This window comes from Vidua macroura, chromosome 9, assembly GCF_024509145.1.
Source record: "Vidua macroura isolate BioBank_ID:100142 chromosome 9, ASM2450914v1, whole genome shotgun sequence".
In the NCBI taxonomy this organism is placed as follows: Eukaryota; Metazoa; Chordata; class Aves; order Passeriformes; family Viduidae; genus Vidua; species Vidua macroura.
Window position 1 is genome coordinate 24,117,714 of NC_071579.1, and position 27,299 is coordinate 24,145,012.

The window sequence follows — 27,299 nt, forward strand, 5'->3', positions numbered from 1 at the left end:
GGGAATTAACAGAAACTTTTTGACAAGTACCAGACGAAGTTCTTGTTTTAAATAAAATATATGCATAATCATGAAGTGTTTTGTATATGCAACAGGCTGTTGCTTTTAAGGTGATTCCTTTGTTCACAAGGCATGCTTGTCGTGGCTTAAGTGCCCGAGAGCATCCGGACGTCCGGAATTCTTTGCTTTTTATTGTCTTGTAATTGTCCTAACTCTAAATTTTTATTACTCTAATTGTATTACTATTTTTATAACCATGTTATTATTATTAAACTTTACAAATTTTAAAAACCGATTGGCGTTTTTCACATATATATATATATATATATATATATATAAAAGCAGTGGATTGCGTTTCTTTGCCGTACGCTCCCTCCGCGGAGCCCCGAGCGCGTCGATGCGGCTCTGGTGCTGCTCGGCGCTCGCTTGGCCACGCCTGCGGGCGCGGGGCGGAGCCGGCCCGGCGGTTTTCCCGCCAGCGGCGCGCGCGGGCCGTTACCGCGTCCGCGCGCTCCCGTGAGGCGATGGTGGGTGCGGGGGGGGGGGGGGGACAGGACCGGACCGGGGATCTGTGTCTGTGTCTGTGTCTGTGTCTGTGCCAGGAACCTCCCGGCCCCTCACTGTGTGCGTTGTGCCTCTATTCCAGAGGAGGAGCCTGGCCCCCAGCCAGCTGGCCAAGAGGAAGGCGGGCGATGGAGATGAGGAAGAGGAGGAGGAGGACTGGCAGCCCCCGACGGTGAGCGAGGGGTCCCGGGACGTGGCCCCGTGTGACCCCGCAGCCATGGACAGACTTGGATGCGTCCAAGTCACTCCCCGGTGCCTGAGCCTCCCCATCCTCTGGGCATCGCGCCCCCGGTTTGTGCTGCCGTAAAACTTTGTTTCTCGGCATGCGGTTGGTGGAAGAACTTCATTGTGTACAGATGGTGCTTCGTGGTTATGGAAAAACTTATCCCTGTCAGAGCTTCGAGTGCTGTGTGAAAGGAAGGGTGACTGGGTAACTGGGAGTAGGCTGTTTGTGACAGAATGTTACATATTTTTGTAACAGGATGGGGAGGATCAGTTTCACCGATTATCTGTAAGAGGCAGTAAAGACCTCGTTTAGGCATTCGTAATGACACAAATCCCAGCCCTAATCCTAATTTACAGTAATGTTCTATGTCATACAGGTTAAAGAGTCTCACGTAATGTTTTCTGTGTCAGATCTATTTTTCTGTGCCAGCAGGTGGTCAAAACCTTGCCTCACGCTGGAGAAGACTGTGTTACATCAGGAAACGGATCAATAACTTATCTATTTTCATGCTTTTCTAAGTGTTTGAAATGTAGGGTTCAGTGCAAGGCCTTCCACCTGCATAACACCAGGTGCCGTGGAGCCTCTGGGGACTTTGATGTAGTTTGTTGCATGCTACTGACCCTTCCTTTTCTTAATTCTGCTTTTGCATTTGAGTGGCAGGACAGGACAAATCTTAGCATGCACAAGCCTTTTACAGGTTAGAAAGTAGTAGTTATTTTCTTAACTAGGAGGATGTTTTAAGCTTCATGTAAATGAAACTTTTGGGTTCAGCAACCTTGCTGTGTGAGTCCTGTGGCAGCGGGGGTGAGTGATGGCTGTGTGTGCTCAGAGCTGCTCGGCTGCCTGGGCGACGGTCTGTGTGCTTTGCTGTTTACTGAGGGTGGCTGCAGAGCATCTCTGCTCTCCCCAGTTGCCCCTGAGGTGTTTGGTTCTGGTTCTGTTTTCCAGGGCCGGAAGAGGCAGAAGGCAGCTGCTGAGACAGAGAGTGGAGAATGCTACCGGTCACCTTTCCGCAAACCCTTGGCTCAGCTGACCAACAGACCCCACTGCCTGGACAGCAGTCAGCACGTGAGTGGGGTTGCTGCTGCTACACACACAGCTCACTCAGCAAGGAATTCCCAGTGCCTCCATGGCCCCTTTTAAACTGAGGCGTCATGCAGACACAAAGTCTTTTGGGAGAGGCTTTTGGCCAGCTCCAGCCCTTTAATGTTGAAGGAGCTGTGGTGGGGGAACTTGCTGGAGTGGAAATCCTGAATGAGGGAGTTCTGTGAGGCCCAGGTGAAGGACAGTACCCAGAGGTGTGAGTTGCTTTCCACCCAGGTGGGTCAAATGCTGACTGCCTGCCCAGTTTTCTCTGGGCTTCCACTGCTGGAGGCCAGATGCTGGACTAGCTGGGTGCTTGCTGATCCAGCATGGATGTTCCTGCAGTGGTAGCCCAGCTCCTTCACAGGAAATTAGTTGCCTGATTAAATTACCAAGGCAGGGGGCAGCAATGAGTTTTAAATAAGTGAATAAAGCCAGTGTATTTAGGAAGAAAAATCAATTTCATGTATTAGAAAACCCAAAGGAAAATAGTTTTGAAAAGCAGAAGTGGTGGAGGAAATTGTGCTGACTTGTTACTTTCTTCCTTTTGGATAGTCTTGAAAGTAGTTGGAGTTGAAGCTTGAGTAGATTAAATAGAGGGACTCTGAGTACTTGGCAAAACTGAGTTCTCAAAAAATGTCCTGGACTTGCTTTCTTGAGGAATCTCTGATTTCAGACTTCTGAAATGTGTTTTCTTTCTGAATTCCTAGGAGGCTTTTATCCGCAGTATTTTGTCCAAACCCTTCAAAGTCCCCATTCCAAATTATAAAGGTAAGATGAGGAGGTTTAAGGATTGTCTAGATTGGCTGACTTGGGTAAAGCAGATGATGCTTAGGCCTGTCAAATATATCTGTGGGGATTATTGTTATTTTTTGCACTGATGCATATGTTCCAGAAATCCTGACTTAATTTTGAAAGAAAAATACTGGCATATTAGCAAAGTCTTCATATTTCTTACTAGTGTTTAGTTTGGATAATCCTACATTTCAGAATTGGATTTTATAGTCTTACTGCTATGTATTTGATGTAGTGCCAGGAGATTTTACACTGTATCACAAATACAAAAGCAAAATGAGTTCCAAGCCATGAAGGTTTATCATTTAAATAATGATGCTAACAGACAGAAGGCTGTGGTGAAAAAGATTGTATGTGCCAGTTTTATTTCTACTTGGCTTGGAGTGTTGAGCCTCAAGGTGATCTTCAAAATGAGATCATTTTGAAGTTCAAAGCCTCAGCTGGTTTGAATCAGTGAAACATAAGATCTCAGAAACAAATGGGCCTGTTCATGTCCCCTGCTTCTCCTTCACCCTCCAGCTGAAAAACTCAAATGCAGATCAACCAATTTCACTCGAACTTTAGTTATAAAAATGCCTGTAAGCAGCCACTGAATATGGAGTGACAAGCCCCGACAGAGTTTGGCAAAGCTCGCTTCTGGAGGAGTGGATTTGTCAGGAAGCTCAAACAGAACTGTAACTGGGAAAAAACTGCTTTCTGTGGCTGTTACCTTGCTCTCTTAATTGGGAAAAGGGGCTGTTTCTTGTGCTCTTTCTTTCTTGTTGTGTGTGCATTGCTGCCTCAGCTCCTGTTTTGCAAGGAGCTTTAGTAAACAGTGGACAAAAAGGCTGATTGAATCTTTTTCAAGCAAAATCAATTCTGGGAGCACAGTTGCCTGAGTTTTGATGGGAAAAGGGATTTTTATGCATGTTCCTTGTGTTCATCTCCATTTCAAAACTGTGACATCAAAATACAGTACTAGGAAAAGGGACTCATGCTTGGTTTCTGCTTTTCATAGAAGTTGGCTCCAAGGCCAAACATCTACTATTGCTGAGCAGAGAGAAAATAATATCCCAGAGCAGGTAGTGACAATATGATGCTGGCTGTGGTGCTGTAGAACTTCATCACTGTTAAAGATCAGTTCCTGACCTTGCATCAAAGATAGAACTCTAGCTAAGTCTGGGTTAGGTGGCCCCAAAAGAGAATTTCACCCAGCACATTCTATATGTAGGAGTGTATTTTTTGGGCTGTTGAGATGTACATTCTGGAACCCTCCTTGGCTTTCAAAAAACTAGGAACAACCACCTTGGGTCAGCAGTGTCATTGCTCCTTCATTGCCATTGTTCCTTCATTCTGTTTTTTCCTGCCACAGAGCTTCCCACTGTGTGCTGCCAAACAACGGCCCCACTTGGGTTTGCTTTCTGCACCAGCTGTGTGTGCACCTCCACTCCAGCACCCAATTAATTCATGTTCCTAAGTGTAATCAGACTCTGCTGCCAGGCTCTGCTTGCTTCCAGGAAGATGTTGTTGTTTGAGCTGTGCCTTTGTTCAATTTCAGGGCCCCTGGGCTTGCGCTCGCTGGGAGTCAAACGGGCAGGACTGAGGGGTCCTCTCCATGACCCATTTGAGGAGGGAGCTCTGGTTCTGTACGAGCCCCCGGTGCTGAGTGCCCATGACCAGCTGAAAATAGACAAGTGAGTCATCACCTGGCAGCTCTGGCCTCTTTCTGCGTGTAGGTTTATGTGCTTTTTTCCCAAGTGTGTTCAGCTGGGGTTTGACCATCAAGGGAATTTCGATTCCAAGTAGTCTGTCTGGATTGGTTCAGGTATGGTTACAGTCAAAGAAGGAATGTACCCATGCTGGATTGTTTGTGTTCTTTCACTGACTGTTCCATCTCTCATGCATCAAAAATTTGAACCTGTTGCAGGGAATGAGCATACATGCATGGAGAAGTTGCTTAGAAAATCTCATGGCTTAGTTATTAGTCAGGAAACATCAGCGTCTAAGGATAAGCAAAGGGAGATAACTGTCAAATGTTAGGCTGCCTACTGGTTTTTATTCTGAAGTAGTTTCTTTTGTGCTATTGTTATAACTTAAAAAGGCTGTCAACTGGATCTTCAGGGACAAAGGAAGGGGTTTCTCTCTCCAGAAATTTAGTTATGATATTGTTATAGAAACAAGAAAAACAATACTGACTTTTTAACTGTGTCTCTGAATCACATTCTGCCCTTGTTTTAACCACAGCCCACATACATGGTTTCACTGATGTTCCAGACTGTGGGCAGGTCTCTAACTTCATTCTCAAAGCTGAATTAATCAATTTTTCACTTTCTTGTTTGAAGTTGCTTCCCCTGTGCCACAGGAGAGTCCTCAGTATAGCAGTGAGATTTAACAAAACCTAAACCTGTGCCAAATTCCTCAATCACATTCTCTTCTTCCTTGACTTCCTCCTGCAGGGACAAGGCACCTGTCCATGTTGTGGTGGATCCTGTCCTCAGCCGTGTTTTACGACCCCATCAGAGAGAAGTAAGTTTTCCATTGGGACCTGAGGGTGTGGCTGGAGGATTTGTTCCATTTCAAAAAGCCACGTTCCCACTGCTGGAGTTGTTACAAGTCTGCATAGACTTCACAGACTGACAGTCTAACAGACTCTAGTCTGTTGCAAATACCAAGTGAAGCATTTGTTTTAAGCATCCTCTGAGAGGCCTGCTAAGATTCCTATGCTGCTGTGTTCAGCTGGTGCTCCTACGTAGCTCTACTCCAGCTTTGTTGTGACTTCTGCCCAAGTGCTGGGTCTGCAGCAAAATGCAGTCTTATAGTCAGTAATGTAGTTCATAATTGTTCAACTGGCTTAAATAAATTCCATTAGCCTGTTACTAAAAGTCTAAGAAAGAAAGAAGAGGACTTGAAAGTGCAGGTCAGGGTGCTCCATCTTCAAGTCCTAAGTAGTGGAGTAGAGAGGATGAATCCTTGCAGGTGTGTTTAGCTTGTACATTGCCAACACAATGCCCTGGTTTTCTTTGACTCTTTTATCACATGGTACAGGAACATTTTGAAGTTTGTCTCTTCCCCTCCATCCCCCCTTTATCTGTCTCAGTGATGTGTCAGGGCCTAATGCAGGGCTGAGCTCTTCTCCCACCATATGACATGGGTTAAAACCTCAGCCCTGTGTCTTCTCTAAAGCTAAATCTGCTTTGGACCTTGAGCCCCCAGGTGAGTCACTGCTTCTAGGCAGAAATGATGAGGGCTGATGATGGTGTTCTGGGAATTATTCAGGCTGCAGAAACAGCTCTCCTCACTCAGATTCTTTAAAATTACCTGATTTGGTGGTGTTAAGGTGATAAACCTCTTTGAAATTATTGATGCATGTTAGTTCATGGCCAAGCCCTGCCTAATGCAGCCAAGGGTAGAAATTTCTGGGAATTCATGTTCAGAAGCTGGTTAGAATTGTACAAGAAAAATGTAGCAGGATTTTATGCATGTTGTGAGGTACATGTTGGCACCAGCAGTGCTGTTTCACTCCAGATGTGGCAGCATTTTAGCTGTGCCTCGGGTGATTTCCCTCTGTCTCAGTAGAGCACTGCATGTCCCCAGGGACGTGTGTGCTACACAGGACTGCTGTTTGTTGTGCTATCAGTCCTGTGCATTGTGGTAATGAAGTTGTCACTCTGCTGATGTCCCCATCCTGCTCTGAGAGAACAATTTTTTGGCAGGGGGTGAAATTCCTCTGGGACTGTGTGACGAGCCGGCGGATCCCTGGGAGCCATGGCTGTATCATGGCAGACGAAATGGGGCTGGGCAAAACTCTCCAGTGCATCACACTCATGTGGACGCTTCTCCGGCAAAGCCCAGACTGCAAGCCTGAAATTGAGAAAGCCGTGGTGGTGTCTCCCTCCAGCCTGGTGAGAAACTGGTACAATGAAGTAGAGAAATGGCTGGGGGGAAGGATCCAGCCACTGGCCATTGATGGAGGCTCCAAAGAAGAGATTGACCGTAAACTAGGTACAGAAATGTTTGCAGTCTGGGTGTTTGGCTGGTTGGGGTCAAAATCTTGCATTGGAAGAAGGCTGCAGCAGCTCTTGCGAACATCTCTGAGCAGTCACCAGATCTCTGCAGACTGATGGCTGTCTCTCCACTAACATGTTTAAATCTGACCCTTGTGTGTTTGGTAATGGTTGATCTTTTGCCATAATCCAAATCTAGTCAGGTGTTAGGGTAGTCACAATGTACCAGGAAACAAGGCAGAAGAGACATGGAAATGGGAATAGTTGTGGGGAAAGGAGAACGGGTATATATGGGTAGAAGGGTTTTCATAAATTTTTAAGGCAAATGTTTTGACCGTTTAACCTGTTTTCTGATAGTTTTGCTCATCCTTTTTTTTTCTTTCTTTTCCTTTTTCCCCTTCCCATGTGCAGCTGGCTTTATGAGCCAGCATGGCCTGCGAGTGCCTTCACCCATCCTGATTATCTCCTATGAGACCTTCCGACTGCACGCCGAGGTGCTGCAGAAGGGCAGTGTTGGGCTGGTCATATGTGATGAGGTATGGGGGCACCTTTAAGGGGAGTCCATTCCTGGTATTTTCTCAACATCTGGGTGAAACTGGATCTGCTTTCTTAAAAGGAGAGTGGACAATGGGATACAAGACTTAGCTATGGACAGCACCCATTCTGGTGTTTCAGAGGCTCTAAGAACAAGCATACTGTGTGAGCCTGGATGGGAGAGGTGTCTTCATGAGCCAAGAGATGAAGAAAATCCAGCTGGTGATAACTGCATCCACTTGTGGGTCCCTGATGGGTCCCTACTAGGGCCCTCTCCATGTGAAATATGTACCAGAAGGGAGGTCCATGCCTGTCTCTGTTGGTAGTGCCCTGGCTTACTGGTTTTCATGCATTGGTGTGTGTCAAGCCCTGCTTTCACATGGCCAAAATTGAGTTGTTTTTTCATTTGTCATTCCCTATTTGTGGTTATAGGTAGTGAGAACCAGAGATGCTTTGGAGGACAAAATAAAACAAGTGGCCTCTGCCTCCTTGAAATGATCAGGCTGGGGCCTGGCAGGAGTTGAGGTGTCCTCTGTTGCAGGGTAGAAGGAATTTATTAAAGAGGGATGCCACCCAGTGGTTTGGCTTTGTATTTGCCAGAGCAGTGCCGAGAGAGGCTTAAAAAGAGTGAGTGTCCTCATGAGTGTAGCTCCCATAAACCTTTTATCTACAAGTCCATGACTGCCCACACCTCTCAGTGCCCCTGGAATGAGGCTAGCACCTAGGGAATCTGGGAGCCCACATCCTTGGCCTTGTGGCTTCTATACATTTCCAAAAAGTACTCACCTCTGCAGTCTGGCACTCATGAAAAGCGTCTTGTCACTTGTGTTTTGTCCTACTCAGCACTCAGATGCTAATGAAGTTGCTTTTCCCAGGCATGAGAAATGGGGCCTGTATTCAGACTACCACTGTAAGAGGTGAAGAACCTCTTTTTATTAGTGTGCAAAGGTCTGGCAATCCTCTGTATAGGTGGTCTGAGTGGTTTGTGGTCTTGACCTTGAGTGAAACAATTTTACTGGTCCAGAGTTCAGTGCTTGTGTTGATAGCTGAAAACATTCCCATCCTAGAACAGGAAACAGTTCTTAGAGTTATATTGTGTGATGGTTGTTATTTTCATGGTAGACTTTCTTGCCTGGGTGGAGCTCAGATATTCTTGGTCTGGAAAGCTTGTAATGTTTTGTTTCCTCACATAATGGCTACAGGTTTTTCACTTGTCCTTGAAACGAGTCTGTTGCAACACTTACTCCACTACCAGGAATGGGAAAAGTGATGGGATGCATTTTATCAGTGCTGATATGGCTCTCCAAGCTGCTTCCTAAAAGGGCCACTGGATTTATCAGCCTTATTCCTTTTCTCTGTTTTTTTAACAGGGCCACAGACTGAAGAACTCTGAAAACCAAACTTACCAGGCTCTCAACAGCTTAAACACACCTCGACGAGTCCTTATCTCGGGCACCCCTATTCAGAATGACCTGCTGGAGTATTTCAGCCTGGTGCACTTTGTCAATTCGGGCATCCTGGGTAAGAGATGAATGTGTGGGAGATGGGAGGGAGGGGAAGGTGCCGGCCAGGCTTCCCTCAATGCCAGCAAAAGCAACAACTGACATGTTGTTGAAAAATCATGTCAGGGGCTTCTAACTAGATGATCTCTTAAGGTCTTTCCCACCTCAAACCATTCTGTGATTCTGTGAGACTTAGTCTCTTTCAGTTTGTATCCAGAAAGCCTAGGTCATGGTGCCCTGTCCTCGAGGGTATGTATCATCTGAGCTGTGTTTAAACAAGATTCTAATGCAAAGTAAACCAGTCTAACAGGTATTTTGGAAGGGGAATCAATTAAGGTAAAATGAATATGTGAAACTGAGTGCTACTGTAAATTATTTCTTTTTTCATCACCCATGATTGTCTCAGGTTGTTGGGCATCCAGCCCAAGAGGCTTCTCATTAATTCTAGCACATGCCCAACTCTAGTTAAACGCAATTAATCAGATTCTTAGTCTTGCAAGCAGAATTTGAGCTGTGTCTTTTTCTGTTCAGCTGTTTTGCCCCCAGAGTTCTCAAGGAAAGGATGGAATGAGATGGTAGATGTTCTACATCTGCTTTTTCTGTGTGCTTCAATTTTGGGTAGTAATTACAGGGAGCTGATGGGATTTTCACCTGCCCCCCTTGACCTGTACTTTGGGCAAGATTACTCTCCCTGTACTTGCAGTTCGTTCTTTCTGAGATGAGGTTAATGGTGTAACTACTGCAGCAAAGCTGCATGCACTCAGTAGGCATTTTTCCCACTTTCAGCCTGTGGCCAGTAATAAGCAACTGATTACAGATAATTTTGGACTAGGCACAGATAGTGCCTGTGCTGTTGTTTGCAAGGACAAAATCTGGGAATAAAAGTATAACTGCAATGTGAGCAAAAGCAGTATGTGTGTGACTGTTTAAGTAAAACTCTGTGACCTTTGGCTTTGCACTGTTGTTGGAGTACAAAATGATTATCTGTTAAATTGATTTGTCTGCCTTGTGTGAGTCTTTATTGGCTAGAAAAAAAACCCCAATCTTACGGATGGGATGAGGGTTTGTTTTATCTGCTGGGCCTGGCATTTGGGGTGTGGTGGCTGTGGGATGCTGATCAAAGGTTCTCTGGTAGTAGTTATCACCTTTTCACTTCTGTTTTATACAGGAACTGCACAAGAATTTAAAAGACATTTTGAAATCCCCATCTTGAAAGGAAGAGATGCAGATGCAAGTGAAGCTGAGCGACACAAGGGAGAAGAGAGGCTTAAAGAGCTGATCAGTATTGTGAACAGGTGAACTTCATCCCTCTTCACTTTGCAGAGCTTTTGCATAAGCCCTGCTATATTTCCAAATTACAGTTGTAGCTGTAATGAATTCTCTTGCCTGTTACGTCTATTCAGCAAGTGATTGTGCAAGTATTTATTGCCAAAGAAGTCTACATATGATGGAGCTTTAGTCTGATAAATGGAACTGACACGGCACAGTCAGCTGCAATCACCCCCAAGCAGTACTCTCAGATACTGAATTATTATTTGACTCCTATGTTTCTGTTTTCTCCTGGGATCTGAAAAATCAGGCAGCATCCTTTTATATGTTATCTACAATGTGGGCTGGATCAGACTTGAGATCCATCTGGCCCAGATGTTGAGGAGCAGGAGGAATATAAGGAATGTCACTCAATTCTGCTGTTGATTGCCCAAGTCACAGAATAGCCCAGCTCACACTTACACAGTTTTGTTGGCTCTGTAGGGCTGATAGGACACACTATAAGTGTCAGAGATGGGACTTCTGATCCCCAAGAAGCACCTCTGTGATGTGAATGGCTGTCTTCTTTATCTTTGGCTGATTTGTGGTACCTGTTTTCTCTTCATGAATACAACCAGTTTATCCGTATCTGCTGGCAATTGCTTGGCTCTCTTTAAGAACTTTCTAGAAAAGACTCTTGAATTCTCAGCATTGCTGGTGTCTTCAGGGTTTTTTTCTGATTGTTTGTTGTTTGTGGGTTTTGTTTGGTGGTTTTAGGTTGCTTGGTTTGTTTTGGTTTTTTAATCTGATCTTTTGCAGCTATCACAAATACAATCCTGCAGTTCACAGTAATGATAAATTAAATTTCACACTAAGTAGAGTCCATAGAGACAGTCCTGACCTTGACTCAGATCAGCTTGCAGAAGCCTGAGAAAAAGGAAAGGCTGGGAGGAGAAAAGCTTATTCCTTCTTGAGGTGCATTTATTTATTTTTATAGTTGATGAAAAATGGATGTAAAAGTGTGTTTGGGAATACCTGTGCCTGGCTCTGTTGAGGTCTTTGTCCTTTTTTTGTTGTGAAACAGTCATGATACACAAATAGGGAAGAGAAAGCAAAAAAATAGTAACAGATGAATCTGTTGAATTTGGTAGGAATTGCAAATGGGACAGTGATGCAAAGACATATGGAATCATAGAGGTAAGGCTGGAAGGGCCCTGGAGGAGGCATCTAATCAGTCTTGCTGTCCTAAGGTAGAAGGTGTTAGAACTGAAGACCCAAACCATCTCTTAACCCCCACCCAGCGCTGAAGACCTTGCAATTTTCCCAGGACACCTTTTCCAGGGCACCACTGTCTTTGCAGTTAGAAAAGGTTCTTAATGTGTAACATAAATCTTTCTTACTGCAGTTTAAGCCTATTAGTTTTCATCCTGCTGCTTATGGGTTCAGAGACCAGATTATTCTTTTATTTACCAGCCTTTGACTGATTTTGGGGTTGTCATATATCCCTGCTGTCTTTCTTCTATAGGTTTTGTAACATATTTTTGATGCTTCCTGGCAGAACTGGGTTTCTGCACTTCTTAACTCTGGTTGCTCAGCTCAGCACTTTTTCTAGTCCATTCCACCTTTTCTAAAGTGTGGCAAAACTGCTCCATGGGGCATTTCCAGAGGCCAAAGGATATGTCCTTTGCTGGAATCTTGGGCCAGGCCATGAACCCATCTTGGGTGAGGATGGCTACTGAGTTACTAAATGGGGAGTTGCCTGCCTGTACTTTGGGTTATGCCCACAGTTTGTGGTGGTTGGTCCCTGTACTCGTTTGCTGTCCGTGCTGCTGGTCTGTTGTAGCTCAAAATGCAAATACTGCTGGTAATTTGAGGGAGAGCAGAGTTTCTCTTGTGAGTGAGCTCTCTCTGTGTAGGTGGCATCATGTCTGATTCCTCTACATCTCATGAACCACATTGGAAGCCTTGCAAAGACAATGGGTTATATGGGGCTCTGTACACAATGTGGATTGTGGGTGTCTGGCCTCTGCCATGTGTTGGACTGTCACAGACCATTGGAGAGAAAATACCAAAGGGACTGTCTGTTGACCACATGAGGAATCATAGTGATAAAACAGAATTTTATCAGTAAAAGTGATCCAAGAGTCATTCAAGCATCTGACCTTAATTTCTCTCTCTGCAGGTGTTTAATTCGGAGAACTTCAGACATCCTGTCCAAATACCTGCCAGTGAAGATTGAACAGGTGGTCTGCTGCAGGTACCAAAAAGCATCTGCTGTGTCTGGGAAACAGTGGAAGCAGCAGGAAGGACTGAAAAATTGCAATAAGCCCTTCAATTCTTGTGGTGACTGCTTCCCTCTAGGAATGAAGTTGTAGCCATTGGCAGTATGTTGCTTTTCCTCCTGAAGCCACAACCCACAACTGGTGGTTCTGCCAACCAGCTGGTGAGCTCTGGGAAGCTGTGTAGAGCAGAGCCCTGGGCTGTGCAGTCTCTGCAAGCTTCACTTCAGCTCTGGAAGATAGTAATACTCTACCAGCAGCCCTGGGGGCAATTCTAGGCTGTCTGTGCTGTAGCAGACAGCTCAGGAAAACCGAGCTGAAAGGAACACTCTGTGTAGATGGAGCAGGGTTTGTTTGCATTTGTTTGACTGCAGGCTGGGACTGCAGAGCTCCTGTTGTGTTTCAGACTGACACCTCTGCAGACTGAGCTGTACAAGAACTTCCTGAAGCAAGCCAAGCCAGTGGAGGAGCTGAAGGAGGGCAAAATCAGTGTTTCATCTCTCTCTTCCATCACGTCCTTGAAGAAGCTCTGTAATCGTGAGTTGTTCACATGGGTTTGGGTTTTGCACTGTTGGTGGAGCTTTTTTGGGTCTCCCTTGTGCACTCTAAACAGTCTCTGAGCTCTGTTTATTCTTCAGATCCTGCTCTTATCTATGAAAAGTGTGTAGAAGAGGAAGAAGGATTTATGGGAGCCCTGGGCTTGTTCCCTTCTGGCTACAGCACCAAATCCGTGGAGCCCCAGCTTTCAGGTATGGTGGAACTCAGCAGAACAGATGTCCTGCCTAACATAGACAACCACGAGACTGTATTTAGCATCTTACCAAGTGCCCCTCCAGGATCTGCAATTTGGGAATTCTGCTCTAGCTTTTTCTTTCTTTCCTTTTTTTCCAGGAAAGATGCTGGTTTTGGATTACATCCTTGCTGTTACCAAAAGCACCAGTAATGACAAGGTGGTTTTAGTGTCTAACTACACTCAGACACTGGATCTATTTGAAAAGCTCTGCCGGAGCAGAAGGTTTGTCTTTGGGTTTCACTGCTTTAATCCTGCTAGACTGTTGCCTATGCTGCAAAAGAACTGGCTATTCCTACACTTTCTCTCAGCAGGAACTTGTGATCTGTCTTTTAGCTCAGGTGTTCCTGAATTGGAACCAATGTAGCTTGTGCTTTGTCTGCTGGGGTCACTCAGCAGAAAATCTGTGGCCCTCTGCTAACATTTCTAAAGCCCATTCTGTTGTTACAAGTCTGATAGTGACAGATTTTTCTCTTTTAAGTAGGATGTTCTAAAGATGGGAGCAGTCTGGTTGTAATAAATGCTGTATGTTCCAGGTATCTGTATGTCCGGCTGGACGGCACCATGTCCATTAAAAAGAGAGCAAAGATCGTGGAGCGGTTCAACAGCCCTTCGGTGAGTAGAGCCTGCCAGATGTGAGCAGCTCTCCTGCCAGCTCTGAGTGCTGGGAGTAAAAGCATGGCTGCCTCTGCAGTCTAATCCAAGCCTGCCTTTTTCCAGAGCCCTGAGTTCATCTTCATGTTAAGCAGCAAAGCAGGTGGCTGTGGTTTGAACCTGATTGGGGCCAACAGGCTGGTGATGTTCGACCCCGACTGGAACCCGGCCAACGATGAGCAGGCCATGGCTCGCGTGTGGCGGGACGGCCAGAAGAAGATGTGCTACATCTACCGACTGCTCTCGGTGAGGAAAACTCCTCTCCCTTCCTCAGCATGAAGCTCTGGGTGCCAGCCCAGACTGCAGCTGCTGTGATTGGGGCCAGAAGGGAAAGAACTCTTCTGTGTTGGTGACCAGAATTGATTGGAACTTAATTGCTTCCTACCCTTAGATGTGTTGCCATGGAAAACCATGAAGGTTCTAGCTGGAGGGTCATTACTGCAGCCCTTGGTTTCTAGCAGTGGCTGGCTTCTGAGAAATAGAAACAACTGTGGCTTTGCAGATAAGATGCTCCTTTGAAGTCTTTTAGGCATTTGACTTCTTTAATTTCATGGGGTGTCTGATGCAGAAGTTGCTGTTTTTCAGTCAGGCTGCATTCTGTTTTAGTTGGATGTACGTGTGCTTTAGAAACAGCAAGTATGTTCCTGGAATTACCTGCAGCATTTGGGATGGAGCTGCCTGTGAGCAGATGGGATAGCTGCTCTGTAGAGGAAAACAATGAAGGAGACTGCTCTTTTCAGGCTACTCTAGCACTTTGTCCAGCAGTGCCAGCTGTGATTACTGCTTAGAAGTGTCTCCTCTGCCCATTAGTTCAGACTGTGGGGCTTTTTGTTTTGGTTGGGGTGGGGGGAAGTTGTTGGGTGGTTTTTCTGTGTGTGTTTTTTTTGTTTTGGTTGGGGGGTTTTGTGTAAGCTTAGGTTCCTTGGTCAATTATTATTTTTACTTTGAGAAAACATTCTTTGCCCATCTTTTCTTAATGGAGTTCTTTGACCTTGCTGCACTTGGAAGCAGGGAGCTCTTTTGCTTTTAGAAATAGGAAATCAGTCTGCAAATCATGACTAATCACCCCCCTCCTTGGTGTTAAATTTGTTTGCAAAATAGGCATTTTGCTCTTAGATTTTTGCCTTAGAAATACAGCATGCTGGGCTTTCTGCACTTCTGTTCTGGAAGCAGACATCTCCCTCCAGGCAGGATGTGATTGATCTGTGTGTGGGTGAACCAGAAAATAGTGCTGATGCTCGTGTCACCCAGGGCTAGACCTTGTTTCTGCTTCTTGGGGAGATTGTAGTTGGGATTTTTTGTCAGGGAGCAGCTGTAGCTGCTCAGCTCCTTTCCCTCCTGTCAGCACATCCTGGTGCAGTGTGTGGGCTTTAGCCATGAGTGGCAGTTCCACCTCTTCCTTATCTGTATCTCCACTGGATCCACTCCACAGGGCAAGAGAAGCAGAGTTGGGTTAGATCTGCAACAAAAGACATGTAGTTGGAGTGCAGCTACTAAAACTTACCTGTCACCTGTACTGGTGAGGCACTGAGTGGTCCCAACAGCTTAGTGCCATTTATCTGTGACGCTTTTTCCATGTAGAGCTCCTGTAACACCAGTGTTCCATCTGTGCTTCATCTCTGACTTGCCTGTAGACAGGGACCATAGAGGAGAAGATATTCCAGCGCCAGACCCACAAGAAAGCCCTGAGCAGCTGCGTGGTGGATGAAGAGCAGGATGTAGAAAGACATTTCTCCCTTGGGGAGCTGAAGGAGCTCTTCACATTGAATGAGACCACCACCAGTGACACCCATGACAAGTGAGTATTCTGAATGACTCGTGGCTGGGATAGCAAAAGTTTAGTTGTGTAGTTCAGGGGTCTCCCAGGCAGCAGGAGGAAGTCCAGAGAGTGAGCCTCAAGTGTTTCTGCTTCTGAAGCTGTTAACTACCTAGACATAAGCACTTCTTTGCTGTCCTCCCTTTTTGTTATCCAGAAAAGCTTTGCTGGCTGGACAAGTGAGCAGACTATCTTGTAGCTGCCTGGTTTGGAGACTGAAACACTGCAGCTAATGGAAAGAGAGAAACTGATCAGAGCTGTTCAAGGTGGAGCCTAACTTGGTCATTCCTTACTGCTCTCTTCCTGGTGAACAAATGCTGAACTGCTTCCATATTAGGGATTCTCCTTTGGCTAAGAATTCATGAAGCCAGCCCAAGTGCTGTTCTGGCAGCTAAAAGAATACTCTTCTCCATTGTCTGCCCTTCTCTGCCAGCCCAGAGACCTGTGGTATTACAGCCACCAGAAAGAGGACAGGGAGTGCAGGAAAAATGCTTCACTGTGAAAAATTAAGACTCTTAATTCAGGCAAGAAGTGAAGAAGATTAGTTTTAAGCTGTATCAAGGCTTAGCTCAGTGTAGGTATCCATTCTGCATGGCAACAGCCCTTGCTGGCCTGGCTGCTGCTGCTCTTTGTCTCCTTAAGTGACAGCTCAGTGGGGCATCTCCAAAACAGCCTGAGCACAACCTGGTGGCTGTGGTGGGAGCCAGGATGGAGTGTTTTGGAGCATGGTGTGCTCTTTGAATTTAGGAGTCCTGATGCAATACTAATAAGGTGTTAGCAGCAGTCACTTGAGATCTGCCTTAAGCAAGATCCCACACCTTTCAAGAGAAACTCCTCCTGAATTTCCTCTGGGTTTTGCTGGACCATTCCCAAATGGTTAAACATGAAGAGGGACTGCCATTTGAAACAGAGCCCCCAGGTTTCAAAATGTGTGAGTCATTGATTACCTGTCACACACACCAGAAGGTAGTTATCTGTTTAAATGAAATGCAGTAGTAATTCAGAAACTGAAAATCCAGGGGAGTTAATCCAGTTGTTACTGGGCTGCAGTTTTGAACAGCCCATGGGCAGAACCAGCAGAGGAGCCTTGCACTGATCTTGCACTGACCTTGTGGCAGGATCAAGTGTCGCCGCTGTGTGAATGGGCACCAGGTGCGGCCCCCTCCCGACGGCTCCGACTGCACCTCGGACCTGTCCCAGTGGCAGCACTGCGCGGACAGGCGGGGGCTGCAGGACTCTGTGCTGAAGGCAGCGTGGGACGCTGCTGTCACCTTCACTTTCCATCATCACTCCCACGAGGAGCAGCGAGGGATTCCCTAACACGTTACTGTCCCCTGTGGGGGCAAGGGCAGGCTCTGTGGCAGCCTGCCCCACTTTGATCCCTTTCAAGGAAAGGGGCTGTGGGCAGCTGTGCCTGCTGGACGGTTGTGTCGCTGTGGGATAGCAGAACAGCGTGGCTTTGGAGTGGCTGCAAGGCCCTTGAAGTGCTCAGTCTGCTGCAGCAAGGAGTCCGTGGCTTTTTCTTTGTATTGTGTGCCTGAAAAACAGCCCCTTGGGAACTGGGAATAATGGGACCTTGCATGCTTGATCAGATTTGGCACTGGTTCTCCTGCCTTTGGTGTTTGTGCCTTCTACTCAGGCAGATTTTGTCTTCAGGTTTAAGTTGAGCCAGGAGTTTTATAGCACTTGATGTGCAGTCAGGTTTCTTTCTTTGACAGCTCTGGCTTACAGTTGCTGATCAAAACTTGCAGGATCCATTTTTGCTGTGAAATGTGAACCTTGCTGATTACTTGGAAACAAGAGGATTTTGTAAAGGGGGAAAAAATTTTAGCTCATATGTTGAACATCTGGCCTGAAAGATCATGCAAGCAGTAGTAAATCAGGCTCTATTCCAGTAACTCAATTTCTAAAACCACTTGCTTTGTTATGGGCAGGATTCCCTGATCTAGCAGTGTTTTAATGACATCACATTACATGACAGTAATAAAATTCACTTTGGTACATTATGGGTCTTAATTATAATTTTATTATAAAAATGTTACAAAATAACAAACTATTCAAAACCTCTGTAAAATGACTGCAGACACTGGAAAAGGGAAGTGTGATTGCAAATAACCAGCAAGCTACTTGGTACATAAAGAATTTTTTGGTGTGAAGTACAACTTTCCAAATGGAAAAAGGTCAAGCCTAGGGGCTTTGTTAGCTTGTTTTCTACTCCCTTTAGTGGAGGGAGGAGTTCTTACTTCACAGACCACAGAATGATGAAGTTGGAAAGGATGTCAGGTGATAGTGTCCAATACCTCTCCTCAGAAACAGGATCACCTAGACCTGGTTGCCAAGAACCACAACCTGATGGCAGTTGAGTCTCTCCCACACTGGACATGGTTATTGGTGAGACATTAGGTGAAACAACATGAATTTGTCACAACACCCAGTGATGTAAACAACTGTTTGCTCAAGCTCATTTGATGTATGTCCCATTTATAATACTTGAAAAGATGGCAGAGTTAGATCACCTGGAAATACAGCTGTCGGCCCATGTGGTCTGGTGTGTCATGGCAGTGTCACACCCCTTCTTCAAATGAACAGCACTGTGACAAGAACAACTCTGTCCTGCTTGAACTGGGGAAGAACCCCCCACCTGTGCTCTGCTGTGCAATCAGGAGGTGATGGGTTTCCTCCTGCCCCTGTGTCCCTCACATGACACTGATGTAGTCAGCGAAGGCCTGGGAGGAGTCCCATGCGTCGTTGACTACACTGCACACGGCTTTGAGACGCCGCAGCGCCTCTTGCGCTGTCTCTGCATCCTGGTCCAGCCAGTTCTGGAAGAGGCGGAGGTGTGTGAATGGAAGCTGTCCCCCTCTCTGCTGGATGTGGCCTTCCAGCTTCTTTGTGAACTCCAGGAGCCCATCAGGTTTGATGCAATTTGAGCTTTCCAGGGAAAGAAGAAAAAGGAAAAAAGTATTAAGAGTCTAGGCTATAATTAAAGCAATTTAAATTACTGTTCCTTCTAGTAACTGCCAGTGCAGGTACCTGAGGATGTTTCAAGGCCAGGTGCACCTTTTTTCAGCAGTACAAAATCTAAGTGTTTCTCATGAAAACCAAAACTGAGTATGAAGGGCTGGAAACCTCTTTAAACCAAAGTGGTAACAAGTGCCAAGTTAAACTCATTATCCAGACTCTTACTACTGACTTAAGTAGACCTAGCTGTGGCCTTAAAATGTTGCAGCTGTCAACTCTCTGGACCAAGGGATCTGGCCCAACCTACAGGTCCCAGTGCAAGACTCAGCAGTAAGTGATCATTTATCTCTTCCTGCTGAGAAAATCTGAAGGGCATGTGTCAGATCCTGTTATTTCTAGGAGATTAAAAGGTCAATTCCCATGCAGAGATGTGTACATAAATATCAAGTTGCACGCAGGATTTAAATCTTGTCAGAGGCACAGTAACAATCAAGCTTCAAGCCTGCTGAAGGAGTGTGGCCACGGTTGAATAAATTGTCAAGCCCTATGTAGTCTGAACAACCTGTGCCACGAGGATGTAAAGAAGAGGGGGCAGAATCAAGCAAAGCAGTTGGTAGTATTGCAGAAATGCCACCCCTATGTGCTTCATGAAGGTTGCTGTCTATCTGTAAGGCCATTCAGGGTCAAGAAGAGAGCAACAGTTCTCACTGAAGCTCAGTGCTGAGGAAAGGAATGCAGAGGCATTCTCAGGATGTGCCAGGAACAGTGACAGCATTCCTTTGCTATGAAGGGACAGTGGGAACAGAGCTGCTCACACTGATGCCCAAGAATAAAAGTATGTAGGGATGTTAGTCCCAACCTACAGCTCAGGGAGGGCCTGCATGAGGCTCCCAATGAAGCAGCAAACCAAAGCTGCTTTAAAGATGGAACTTGACTCCTTCTAAAGATGAAATGTCTCCAAGATCCTGGAGGTCCCTGAGGGTGTATGTGCCCATTGCAGCATTCTCTGAGCTTTTCTTGGGTACACGTTCCCTCAAGGAACAAAGCCATGCTCAGGTTCTCCTGCTGTCAGAGCCCAGTTCAGCTCTCTCCCTCCCAAAACAAGGAATTCAGTGTGTAGAGCAGCAGAATACCTGACATCCAGCTGGCAGAGAGAAGAGGAGGAATCTTCAGAGAAAATGTCTGCAAGGGCAACCAGCCTTTGATTCCCTGAAAGGGAGAAATGCACTATTGAAAACAGTCTTAAAATTTAAATTGCCATAGAACTGGGATAATAGTCCAGAAAAGGAGTCTGTAAGAATGTGAATGCAACACAAAGAGCCGACCTCTGGACCCTCAGTGTGTCCCCCTCAGTGACATCGAGTGCATTCATCCCCCTGAGCACAGTGTTGGAGGCAATGAAAACATTTGCAGATAGGGTAGTTTGTTTCCCTCGAAAAATAACGGTTTTATTTGAGAAGTCCAGATGCAGCTTTGTTTTAGAAATGACAAATATTCAGGTTATCCCAAGCTTTCCTGTTTTACTTTGTTAAAATAACAGAAAACAATATTCTGGATTTATCTGCAATTAATTTCTCAAACATTTCTACTTGGTCTGTGATTCAAAAAGCCTATCACTTCTGTAAATTCAGATCCACTTCTTTGACACAAATCCTCCTTTACTTGTTCTCATCCCTCCAGTGGCTGCCAACAGCTGTTGAGACACAAACTGCCCAAACTTGGGCAAAATCTGTGCCTCTGAATCAGAGGCAGTGCATCTGATTCTGGATCTGTTCCTGTTAAAGTCTGAAGCAGATCAGTGTTCAGTCAAACATGGAGATCTGCTGGAACTTGCATTTGCTGCAGAGAAAAGCAGCCATAATTCTTGCACAGTACCTTGGTACACTGCTGAATGCAACTGAAATTCTGCCTTTAAAAATGGATCCAGTGCTCCTAATTTTGTGAGCTAAATCCCACTGTTCCTGCATAGGGGAAGTTCAGCACTGTGGTCAGCAGCTCTCAGTGGTGCTGACTCCAGCCCCAGAGTTCCCTCCAGAGAGCTGCTCTGAGGTCCCAAAGCCACACACAGCATACGCACCAAGGCGGTTCCCGGGCAGTTTGAGGCTCTTGAGTGATGAATTTCTTTTCACTGTGTTGATTATTTCTGACAAAAACTCAGCAGTAGAGCTTTCAAACAGCCGGCAGAAGGAAAACGTGATTTCTATGAAGAAATGGATTTACAGTGCATATGAGTACTCCGTGTACTTCATTATTCCATAATTACATTCTGCAGACAGCTGCAGCCCCTAATCCACATGCAAGAACAAAGCTCCCCCAGCAGTGGATTGCATAAAAGAGCACTTCTGCTGTGTCAGGAAGAGAGCAGAGATCACACCCAGGCAAGTGGATCTGCCAGCTCACCCTGTTAAAGGCTGATGTGCTCTGCAGTTTAAAAATCTTTGTTTTATTGCTGAGACTGCAGACGCTTCCCTGCAGGATTTGCCAGCAGCTCCTCTGCTCCACTGGCACAAAGACAGGCATGTTCCCACTCTGACAACACCTGCAGGTCTGCTCCAAATATTTGTGACATACAGCTTAACGTTACACATTCAAAGATCCCCTCTTAAATACCAGCAAGCCAAAAGCAACCACCCACAGCACCTTTCCAAGCAATAGTACCCAGGAGCTGGCTGTACCTTGTAGGCCAGGATCCTGAAGCAAAAGCAGAACTTCTTTCTGGTGCTCCGCCAGGTTCACATCATGAAAGCTCAGTTTCTTCAAATTTGAAGTACACTCTAAAAGCAAAACAAGTTCTCAAGTAAAGCACTGCACATCCTTGGGGTAAAAAGACCCTGATCCAGCTACCAGCATAACACCCAGAAACTGACTTAGACTGTGGGTAATTTGTGCTGGATTGTGGATAATTAAAAAGGAACCGTTGTGCTGTGCAGGATCATCCACACAACACAGCATGTGGGATGGTTGACACCCATTTCCTTTTCTTGGGAGACTCCAAGGATGTCCACGCTGAAGAGATGGACCCACCTAAGCTGCTTCATGCTAGAGGATGCAAGACCATAGCATGAAAGCTACAGTGTGTGTGCCCAAGTGATGCTACCTATGGGTTAGCAGAGTACCTTTGAGCACCTCCAAAAGGAGCCCAAATTCCTGGGGGCAGGGCAGTGTGGCACTGTCAAGGGATAGCTGCTGGAGGGACTTGGACGCCTTGAGCACCGGCAGCAGGAACGCAGTGTGCAGAGGTTCCCTGGGGAATCGGATCTCCAGCACCTCCAGGCGGCTTTCTAGGGGAAGAAAAACAATGAAAGAGTTTGCTCTGAAGTGCCTGTCTTCAGTGTAGCTACAGCAAGCAGGAAGCCTCTATGCCCAACACCACCATCCTTTAGGTTGGTAGAAACTGCCTATGCACCATGCCCTGCCCTGAGGCACTCTGGCAACTCAGACCTGGGGTAAGTCAACCAGTTCACTCCAGGATTCCTGCCAGACCACAGGGCCACCAATTCCTACTGTGCTCATCAATGCTTGAGAAAAAGTCACCCTTTAAGGCATGAGCCAGTCAGTGTCTTCCCAGAGCACAGGTCTTTCCTGACCCCACTCCAAACTCACTTAGGCTTTGCTCACTGCTTTTCTGGCAATTCAAGGGCTAATAAGGGTGATGGGAGACCTGTGAGCTGAGCACCCACTGCTGTATCTCCCAGGCTGTAATCCAAAGGCTTCAGCAGTGTTTTGCCATCTCCTGTGGTACTGTGATGATCAAAGGGTGCTTTCCCTCTGCTTAAGGGTGTGTCTAAGGCTTACAGCCTCACAGTCAATTTACAGATCTGGTGGGATAGAATCCCCATGTACAGTCACTGGGAGCAGGTTGTGACTGGCCCTGTACAAAGCTGATGTTGCAGCATGCTGGGATACAGCAATAAAACATTTTCTCCAAGATTCCGGCTCCACAGAACACCTTAGATTGGAAGGGACAAACTGCAAAAACAACTAAATCAGAAAGGTAAGGCTGTAACTGCCTAACAACAAACCACCAAAATAGTATTGAGTGAAGCCTGGACCAAGCCTTTACAGCTCTACCTGCCTGCCAAGTCCTGGCCATCACTCAGAATGATGATTCCTACCTGGAATTTCTGCCTGACTGCAGCTTGGACTCGCCTCTGGCCTGCTGCCCTCCAGCTGGTTTTTGAGGTCGAAGCTGACCGAGAGCGTGTGGAGCTGGGGAAGGGCGCTCAGGATGCAGCAGACGAGCTCCATGCAAGGCATGTGGGAGAACATGTCGCTCACGCGGAGCACGCGGAAGCGGCACTCTGGGTGGCGGGACAGGGCCCGGAGCCCGGAGAGGATGCAGGAGATGTTGGCATTCAGGCCTGGAACAGCATTTGTACAGAAAAGTGTCAGCTGTGCGTGTACAGAGCTGGAGCTGCAGCAACGGCAGCCCGAGTCAAAGGCTGAACTCACAGACAGCTTTATCCGCGCATCCTGAAGCTATGCTTTGTGCATGGCAGATGCAGATCTGGCTCTTCCCTTTGCCCTCTCTGAAGGGCGTTTAAGCACAAAGTCAGGGGCTGCTCTGGGACAGAGAGATCCCATTCTCTCCCTTAAGTCCTCACACTCATTAAACATCTCACCAAACACCTTTCTCAAGATGGGGCACTGACACTCCTACAATGCCCCTTCCCATGAAAATTAATACAGGGTAAACCCAAGCCAGACCATTAGAGCAGGGTTAGAAGAAAGTGTCCTAGTCACAGCACTGACCATTGTAGGACAGAACCAGGTTTTCTAAAGACACCCAGGAGCTCAGCAGATTACTCAGAGTCCGACACGTTTCCCCAGTCAAAGGAATGGAGAACAATTCCAGCGTGGAGACGCTTCGGAAGCGGTGAGCAGCTTTCAGAGAAAGGAGTCCAGCAGGTCCTCCTCTTTTCTTACAGGCAGCATGACCAGTGCATGGAGATCCTGGGGAGGAACTAGTCCAGTTCTCAGTGGTCTCTCCCTCTGTGGTCCTGGTTTTGTCCAGTAACCCTGAATTATCCTCTCTAGCAACAGTAAAAACAAAATCATAGAGATCTTCTGGGTCAGCATAGTGTCCCCTGCTCTGTCTGAGGCAGCGGCGTTTCCTCCCCACTGCAGGTTTCTGCTGTCTGCGTGTCTTTCGAGGAACGGGGTGACAAGAGAGGTGCTCTGAGCTGGAATGAGGGGAAGAACCCCCCTGAATGCTGGTGTGGCCACAGGGCACCTCGCTGCTTGTCTCTTCACAGGCTGGGCTTTGCAGGGGAGGACTTCTGGGGCCAGAGAGGACAGAGGTCATGCAAGCATCAGCCTCTTTTGGGGATCTCTTCTGGTTCTCACTACCACTCCCCTCCTGCTCAGCATTGCAGTCCCTCTCTGCTCCCTCCTGTGCTGACTCTTGGCTTTGGGCTTTGTCCTCCTCTCTGCAAAGGCCACACGGGCTGCCGTGATAGGCGAGGGCATTTCCTGAGCGCCAAAACCCAGCGCTCATGGTCAGGATGAGAACGAGAAGAACTCTGTCGGGAACAGGCCAGGAGCACATGGACACCTGGCTGACAGAGCCGTGGTGGATCAGCCGGTGAAGGAGCAAAGCCAGCGAGCACCTGATGGACTGGTCACAGGAGAGGAGGTGCTGGAACTTCAGGACCCGCAGGGAGCCAGCCAGGTTTTCAAGCACTTTGTGGTTGTGCTCGGCAGTGAGTTCCACAGCCCCCTGGAGCATGTTGCAGAGGGTGAGCTGGGAAACGTGCGGGGAGCTGTGCAGCAGCGGCGAAAAGTGACTGTCGTGGAGGCGCCAGTCAGAGGAAACATCCAAGACACCATGGAGGACGTTGGAGAAGAATGTTTCAAGGAACTTCTTTCTCCAGCATGTTATGCTCTGCAAGTGAACAACAGGCCGTAGGAATAAAAAGTCAGCATCCATTTTTCTTGTTCTTTTTAAGTTAAATTATTGCTGTCTGCTAACTGGTGTCTAAAAACCCCTCCTGCTACATCCACTGAGACCACCTCTCTAGTTCTCATCAGTGTCCTTCCTCAGTGTGTTCCTTGAAAACCTGAGTGAATCCCATTGCTCTCTTCATCTTCTTCCTGGCCTAATTTAAACACTCAGTGGTTTGGAGCTGGGCCATTTTTTTTTTTTTTTTTGCCTATTAAAACCACGTCACCAACAATTTTCTTCTAGCATCTATTTACTGGCTGTCATTAAGTTGTCTGTTAATGATTCTTCTATGATGATGAAGCAATGAAGCTGCTTCAGTTTTTCTACATAAAACCATTCTCCAAACTCACTGTCTTCTCTATTTTTCTCATGCTTTCTTTTTTTTTTTTTTTTTTTTGCCAGTGTAGGTGTAAACATGATAGAAGATACTGTTTTTATCCTCTGTTTCAGTGAGAATCTCTGAAGACAAAGATTTGCTCTTTTGGCAAACTCAGTGTTGGGAGATGCAGGGTGTGGCTGGGCACTATGCTCCCTTTATAAATCCCATTTCCCAAAATGTTTGTATTACCAGGGTCATGCCTTGGTCCGGAGCTCTACGAACGCTTATAAACAGGTGCCAGGAACTGATTGGAGGCAGCCAGAAAAACCTCATGGAAAACAGCAGAAATAGGGCTCCTGTGTCGAGCCCCTTCTCCCACCAGAGCGTTTCCTCACCTCCGAGTTGGGCGGCCTGGTTTTCATCACATCGTCCCACAGCTTGCGCCAGATGGGCTGTGTCGAGAGGCCTGGGGGGAGAATCATCAACCGGGCGCTTTCACCCCTCTCCCAGTGTCCTGCTCCGGAGCTCGATGGGATGGATGCCGGGGGCACAGCCCGAGCCCGTCCGGGTGTGGGATACAGCGCGGTGTCCCTGGGACCCCTCTGGGTCGGGGCTCCCATTTCCAGCCTGGAGGGGCTCCTCTCTCCAGCTGAGGGTCCCTGCGCTGTGGGCTCCTCCCGCCGGGTTTGGGGGCATCCCTCCAGTCTCTCACCCCAACAGTTTGAGGGGCCCGTCCCTCCCGCCCGGGGGTGTCCCCACGGGTTCCTCGCCGTCCCCGCCGGCGTCACCTGCTCTCCGCGCGGCGTCCTCGGCCCGCTCGAGATGGAAGATGGTGAGGAGCGGCAGGAGTCCCCGCAGGAGGTGCCCGGGCAGCGCTGCGGAGAGCCAGAGGGAGAGGGCGGCAGGGTGCGGGCAGGCCCGGGCCCCGCGCCCCGCCGCCCCGCGCCGCCCGCGCCTTACCCCAGACGTCCCGCTCCAGGGCGGCCATGCTGCGGCTCACGGCGGCCGCGCTCAGCGCGAACAGGCTGCGCGGCCGCTCGGCCGCCATCACCGCCTCCGGCACGGACCGCCCGCACCGCGCCGCCATCTTGGGAAGCGGCTAGAGCGGGCGGCCATGTTGGGGAGGTCGTGCCGAGCAGCGGGGCGGACAGGCCGGCGGTAGCAGCCCGGCCGAGCCGGCTCCGAGGCCGAGACACACAGGAAAAAGGGAGAGGGAAGGCGGGAGCTCAGCAATGGCCGTCTTGGCGCGGCCACACGCGCGGCCGCTGCCAGCTGCCATGTTTGGAAGGGCCGCGCCTCGGGCCGAAGCACCGCCCTGCGGAGGGAGCGCTTCCGCTTCCGGCGCGGGCAGCGGCGGTTCCGGCGGGTGACCCTGGCGAGTCCTTCTGTGCGGCGGGAGCGCGATGGGGCAGCGCGGCGAGCCCGAGGTGAGCGCGGGGCGGCGCGGGGCCCGCACGGCACCCCGGGCGGGCAGGCGGGCGGTAACGCCGTGCTCTCTTTTCTTTCCGCAGGAGGAAGAGGAAGAGCTCGTGGTAAGACGGGGAGCCGCGGCGGGGACTCGCAGCTGCCAGGGGCGGCTGCCCGGGGCCGTCGGCGCCGACGAACAGGCTCGGGCGGGGCCGCGCTGTGCCCGCGATGCAGAGCTCCGTGGGGAGGCCGGGCTGCGGTGTGCATGCGGGGCTCCCTCTTGAAGCGCTGGGGCTCGGGGGGAAGCGGCGTGCGGGGCTGTCCCTGTGCTCACCGCGGCCCCGTGTCCGCAGGACCCCCTGACCACGCTGCGGGAGCAGTGCGAGCAGATAGAGAAATGCGTGAAGGCGCGGGAGCGGCTGGAGCTGTGTAACGAGCGGGTGTCCTCCCGCTCCGAGACAGAGGAGCAGTGCACAGAGGAGCTCTTCGACTTCCTGCACGCCAGGGACCACTGTGTAAGTGCAGCGGCCCTGCTGCGGCTCTGAGCAGAGCTGCCTTCAGCCACGCTGCTGGCAGTGCTGCCAGGCTCAGTGGGAGCTGTGGTACCTGCTCAGTTCTGCTTTCTTCTTTAATGTTTGCTTCCTCCTTGTTGCAACAGATCTAGCTGGGATTCGGTACGTTACTAAACAATTAAATAATTCAAACCCAGTGTTTGTACCCTGCAAATACCGCTTAGCTATTTCTGTCTTGTACTTGCCATTTTAAAGTTAAGCCTTTTGAACCTGAGCTGAAGCTTTGTAAGGCACCTCAATGGCTTTCTTGAATGACTTTTTGCAGCTGTGGAGGTTTGCATTGTTGGCCCAGAAAACCAGTAGGTGACACCTTGCTGATTTCCATCCCTAAGCCATGAGTTACTGAGGGCTCTCTTTCTTTCCAGGTTGCTCACAAGCTTTTCAGTAAGCTGAAGTGAAGGGGGCATGGTTGTCCATCTGCTTCCACAGCCGGTACCAGCGGTTCCTGGGTCACAGTTCTGTTTCCTGCAGTCCATCCTCCTTGCTGAGCATGAACGAAACGGCTTCCCGGCAGCCTGTCACTGCCTCTGTGCTCCTGGAAGATGTGCAGCTGTGCAAAAAAAAAAAAAAGTGTTGATGTTCTGTAATTTTCCATATTAAATATTGAGAGTTCCTGTGGAAG

General features: G+C 48.0%; 3 protein-coding genes across 5 annotated transcripts; 2 read left to right on the forward strand and 1 right to left on the reverse strand.

The window, feature by feature from the left end:
* The first annotated feature begins 465 nt into the window (after nucleotides 1–465).
* Nucleotides 466–17,480, forward strand: RAD54L (RAD54 like). The gene is made up of 18 exons (XM_053984788.1): nucleotides 466–527; nucleotides 647–736; nucleotides 1,739–1,858; nucleotides 2,584–2,644; nucleotides 4,206–4,341; nucleotides 5,104–5,173; nucleotides 6,361–6,649; nucleotides 7,063–7,187; nucleotides 8,556–8,706; nucleotides 9,856–9,982; nucleotides 12,118–12,192; nucleotides 12,621–12,751; nucleotides 12,853–12,963; nucleotides 13,106–13,229; nucleotides 13,541–13,619; nucleotides 13,725–13,904; nucleotides 15,293–15,456; nucleotides 16,593–17,480. The coding sequence occupies exons 1-18, from the start codon at nucleotides 525–527 to the stop codon at nucleotides 16,792–16,794; spliced, it is 2,238 nt and encodes a 745-aa protein (XP_053840763.1). The 5' UTR covers nucleotides 466–524; the 3' UTR covers nucleotides 16,795–17,480.
* LRRC41 (leucine rich repeat containing 41) lies at nucleotides 17,478–26,059 on the reverse strand. 3 transcript variants are annotated; one of them, XM_053984784.1, is made up of 10 exons: nucleotides 25,659–26,049; nucleotides 25,487–25,573; nucleotides 25,094–25,164; nucleotides 23,188–24,319; nucleotides 22,551–22,796; nucleotides 21,552–21,716; nucleotides 21,111–21,209; nucleotides 20,513–20,635; nucleotides 19,569–19,644; nucleotides 17,478–18,405 (listed from the first exon to the last, which is right to left on the reverse strand). In XM_053984784.1, exons 1-10 carry the CDS (start codon nucleotides 25,783–25,785, stop codon nucleotides 18,171–18,173), a joined length of 2,361 nt encoding a protein of 786 aa, XP_053840759.1. In that variant the 5' UTR covers nucleotides 25,786–26,049; the 3' UTR covers nucleotides 17,478–18,170. The 3 variants fall into 3 exon arrangements, with proteins under 3 accessions (XP_053840759.1, XP_053840760.1, XP_053840761.1); XM_053984785.1 differs by lacking the exons at nucleotides 25,094–25,164; nucleotides 25,487–25,573; nucleotides 25,659–26,049 and adding an exon at nucleotides 24,948–25,029; XM_053984786.1 differs by lacking the exons at nucleotides 17,478–18,405; nucleotides 19,569–19,644 and having other exon boundaries at nucleotides 20,547–20,982; nucleotides 25,659–26,059.
* LOC128811296 (cytochrome b-c1 complex subunit 6, mitochondrial) lies at nucleotides 26,038–27,160 on the forward strand. Its single transcript, XM_053984789.1, has 4 exons — nucleotides 26,038–26,125; nucleotides 26,210–26,230; nucleotides 26,459–26,620; nucleotides 27,043–27,160. The coding sequence occupies exons 1-4, from the start codon at nucleotides 26,102–26,104 to the stop codon at nucleotides 27,073–27,075; spliced, it is 240 nt and encodes a 79-aa protein (XP_053840764.1). The 5' UTR covers nucleotides 26,038–26,101; the 3' UTR covers nucleotides 27,076–27,160.
* The last annotated feature ends 139 nt before the right edge of the window (nucleotides 27,161–27,299 follow it).

Excerpts from the sequence above, each read along its gene's own strand:
- RAD54L (XM_053984788.1), top strand. Across the intron at positions 1,859-2,583 it reads GCCTGGACAGCAGTCAGCAC|GAGGCTTTTATCCGCAGTAT; the intron begins GTGAGTGGGGTT and ends CTGAATTCCTAG. Across the intron at positions 6,650-7,062 it reads AGAGATTGACCGTAAACTAG|CTGGCTTTATGAGCCAGCAT; the intron begins GTACAGAAATGT and ends TCCCATGTGCAG.
- LRRC41 (XM_053984784.1), bottom strand. The coding sequence starts at position 25,785 with ATGGCGGCGCGGTGCGGGCGGTCCGTGCCGGAGGCGGTGATGGCGGCC. Across the intron at positions 25,574-25,658 it reads CCTGGAGCGGGACGTCTGGG|CGCTGCCCGGGCACCTCCTG; the intron begins GTAAGGCGCGGG and ends GGCTCTCCGCAG. Across the intron at positions 19,645-20,512 it reads ACTGCCCGGGAACCGCCTTG|GGAATCAAAGGCTGGTTGCC; the intron begins GTGCGTATGCTG and ends TCTCCCTTTCAG.
- LOC128811296 (XM_053984789.1), top strand. The coding sequence starts at position 26,102 with ATGGGGCAGCGCGGCGAGCCCGAG. Across the intron at positions 26,231-26,458 it reads AGGAAGAGGAAGAGCTCGTG|GACCCCCTGACCACGCTGCG; the intron begins GTAAGACGGGGA and ends CCGTGTCCGCAG. Across the intron at positions 26,621-27,042 it reads TGCACGCCAGGGACCACTGT|GTTGCTCACAAGCTTTTCAG; the intron begins GTAAGTGCAGCG and ends CTTTCTTTCCAG.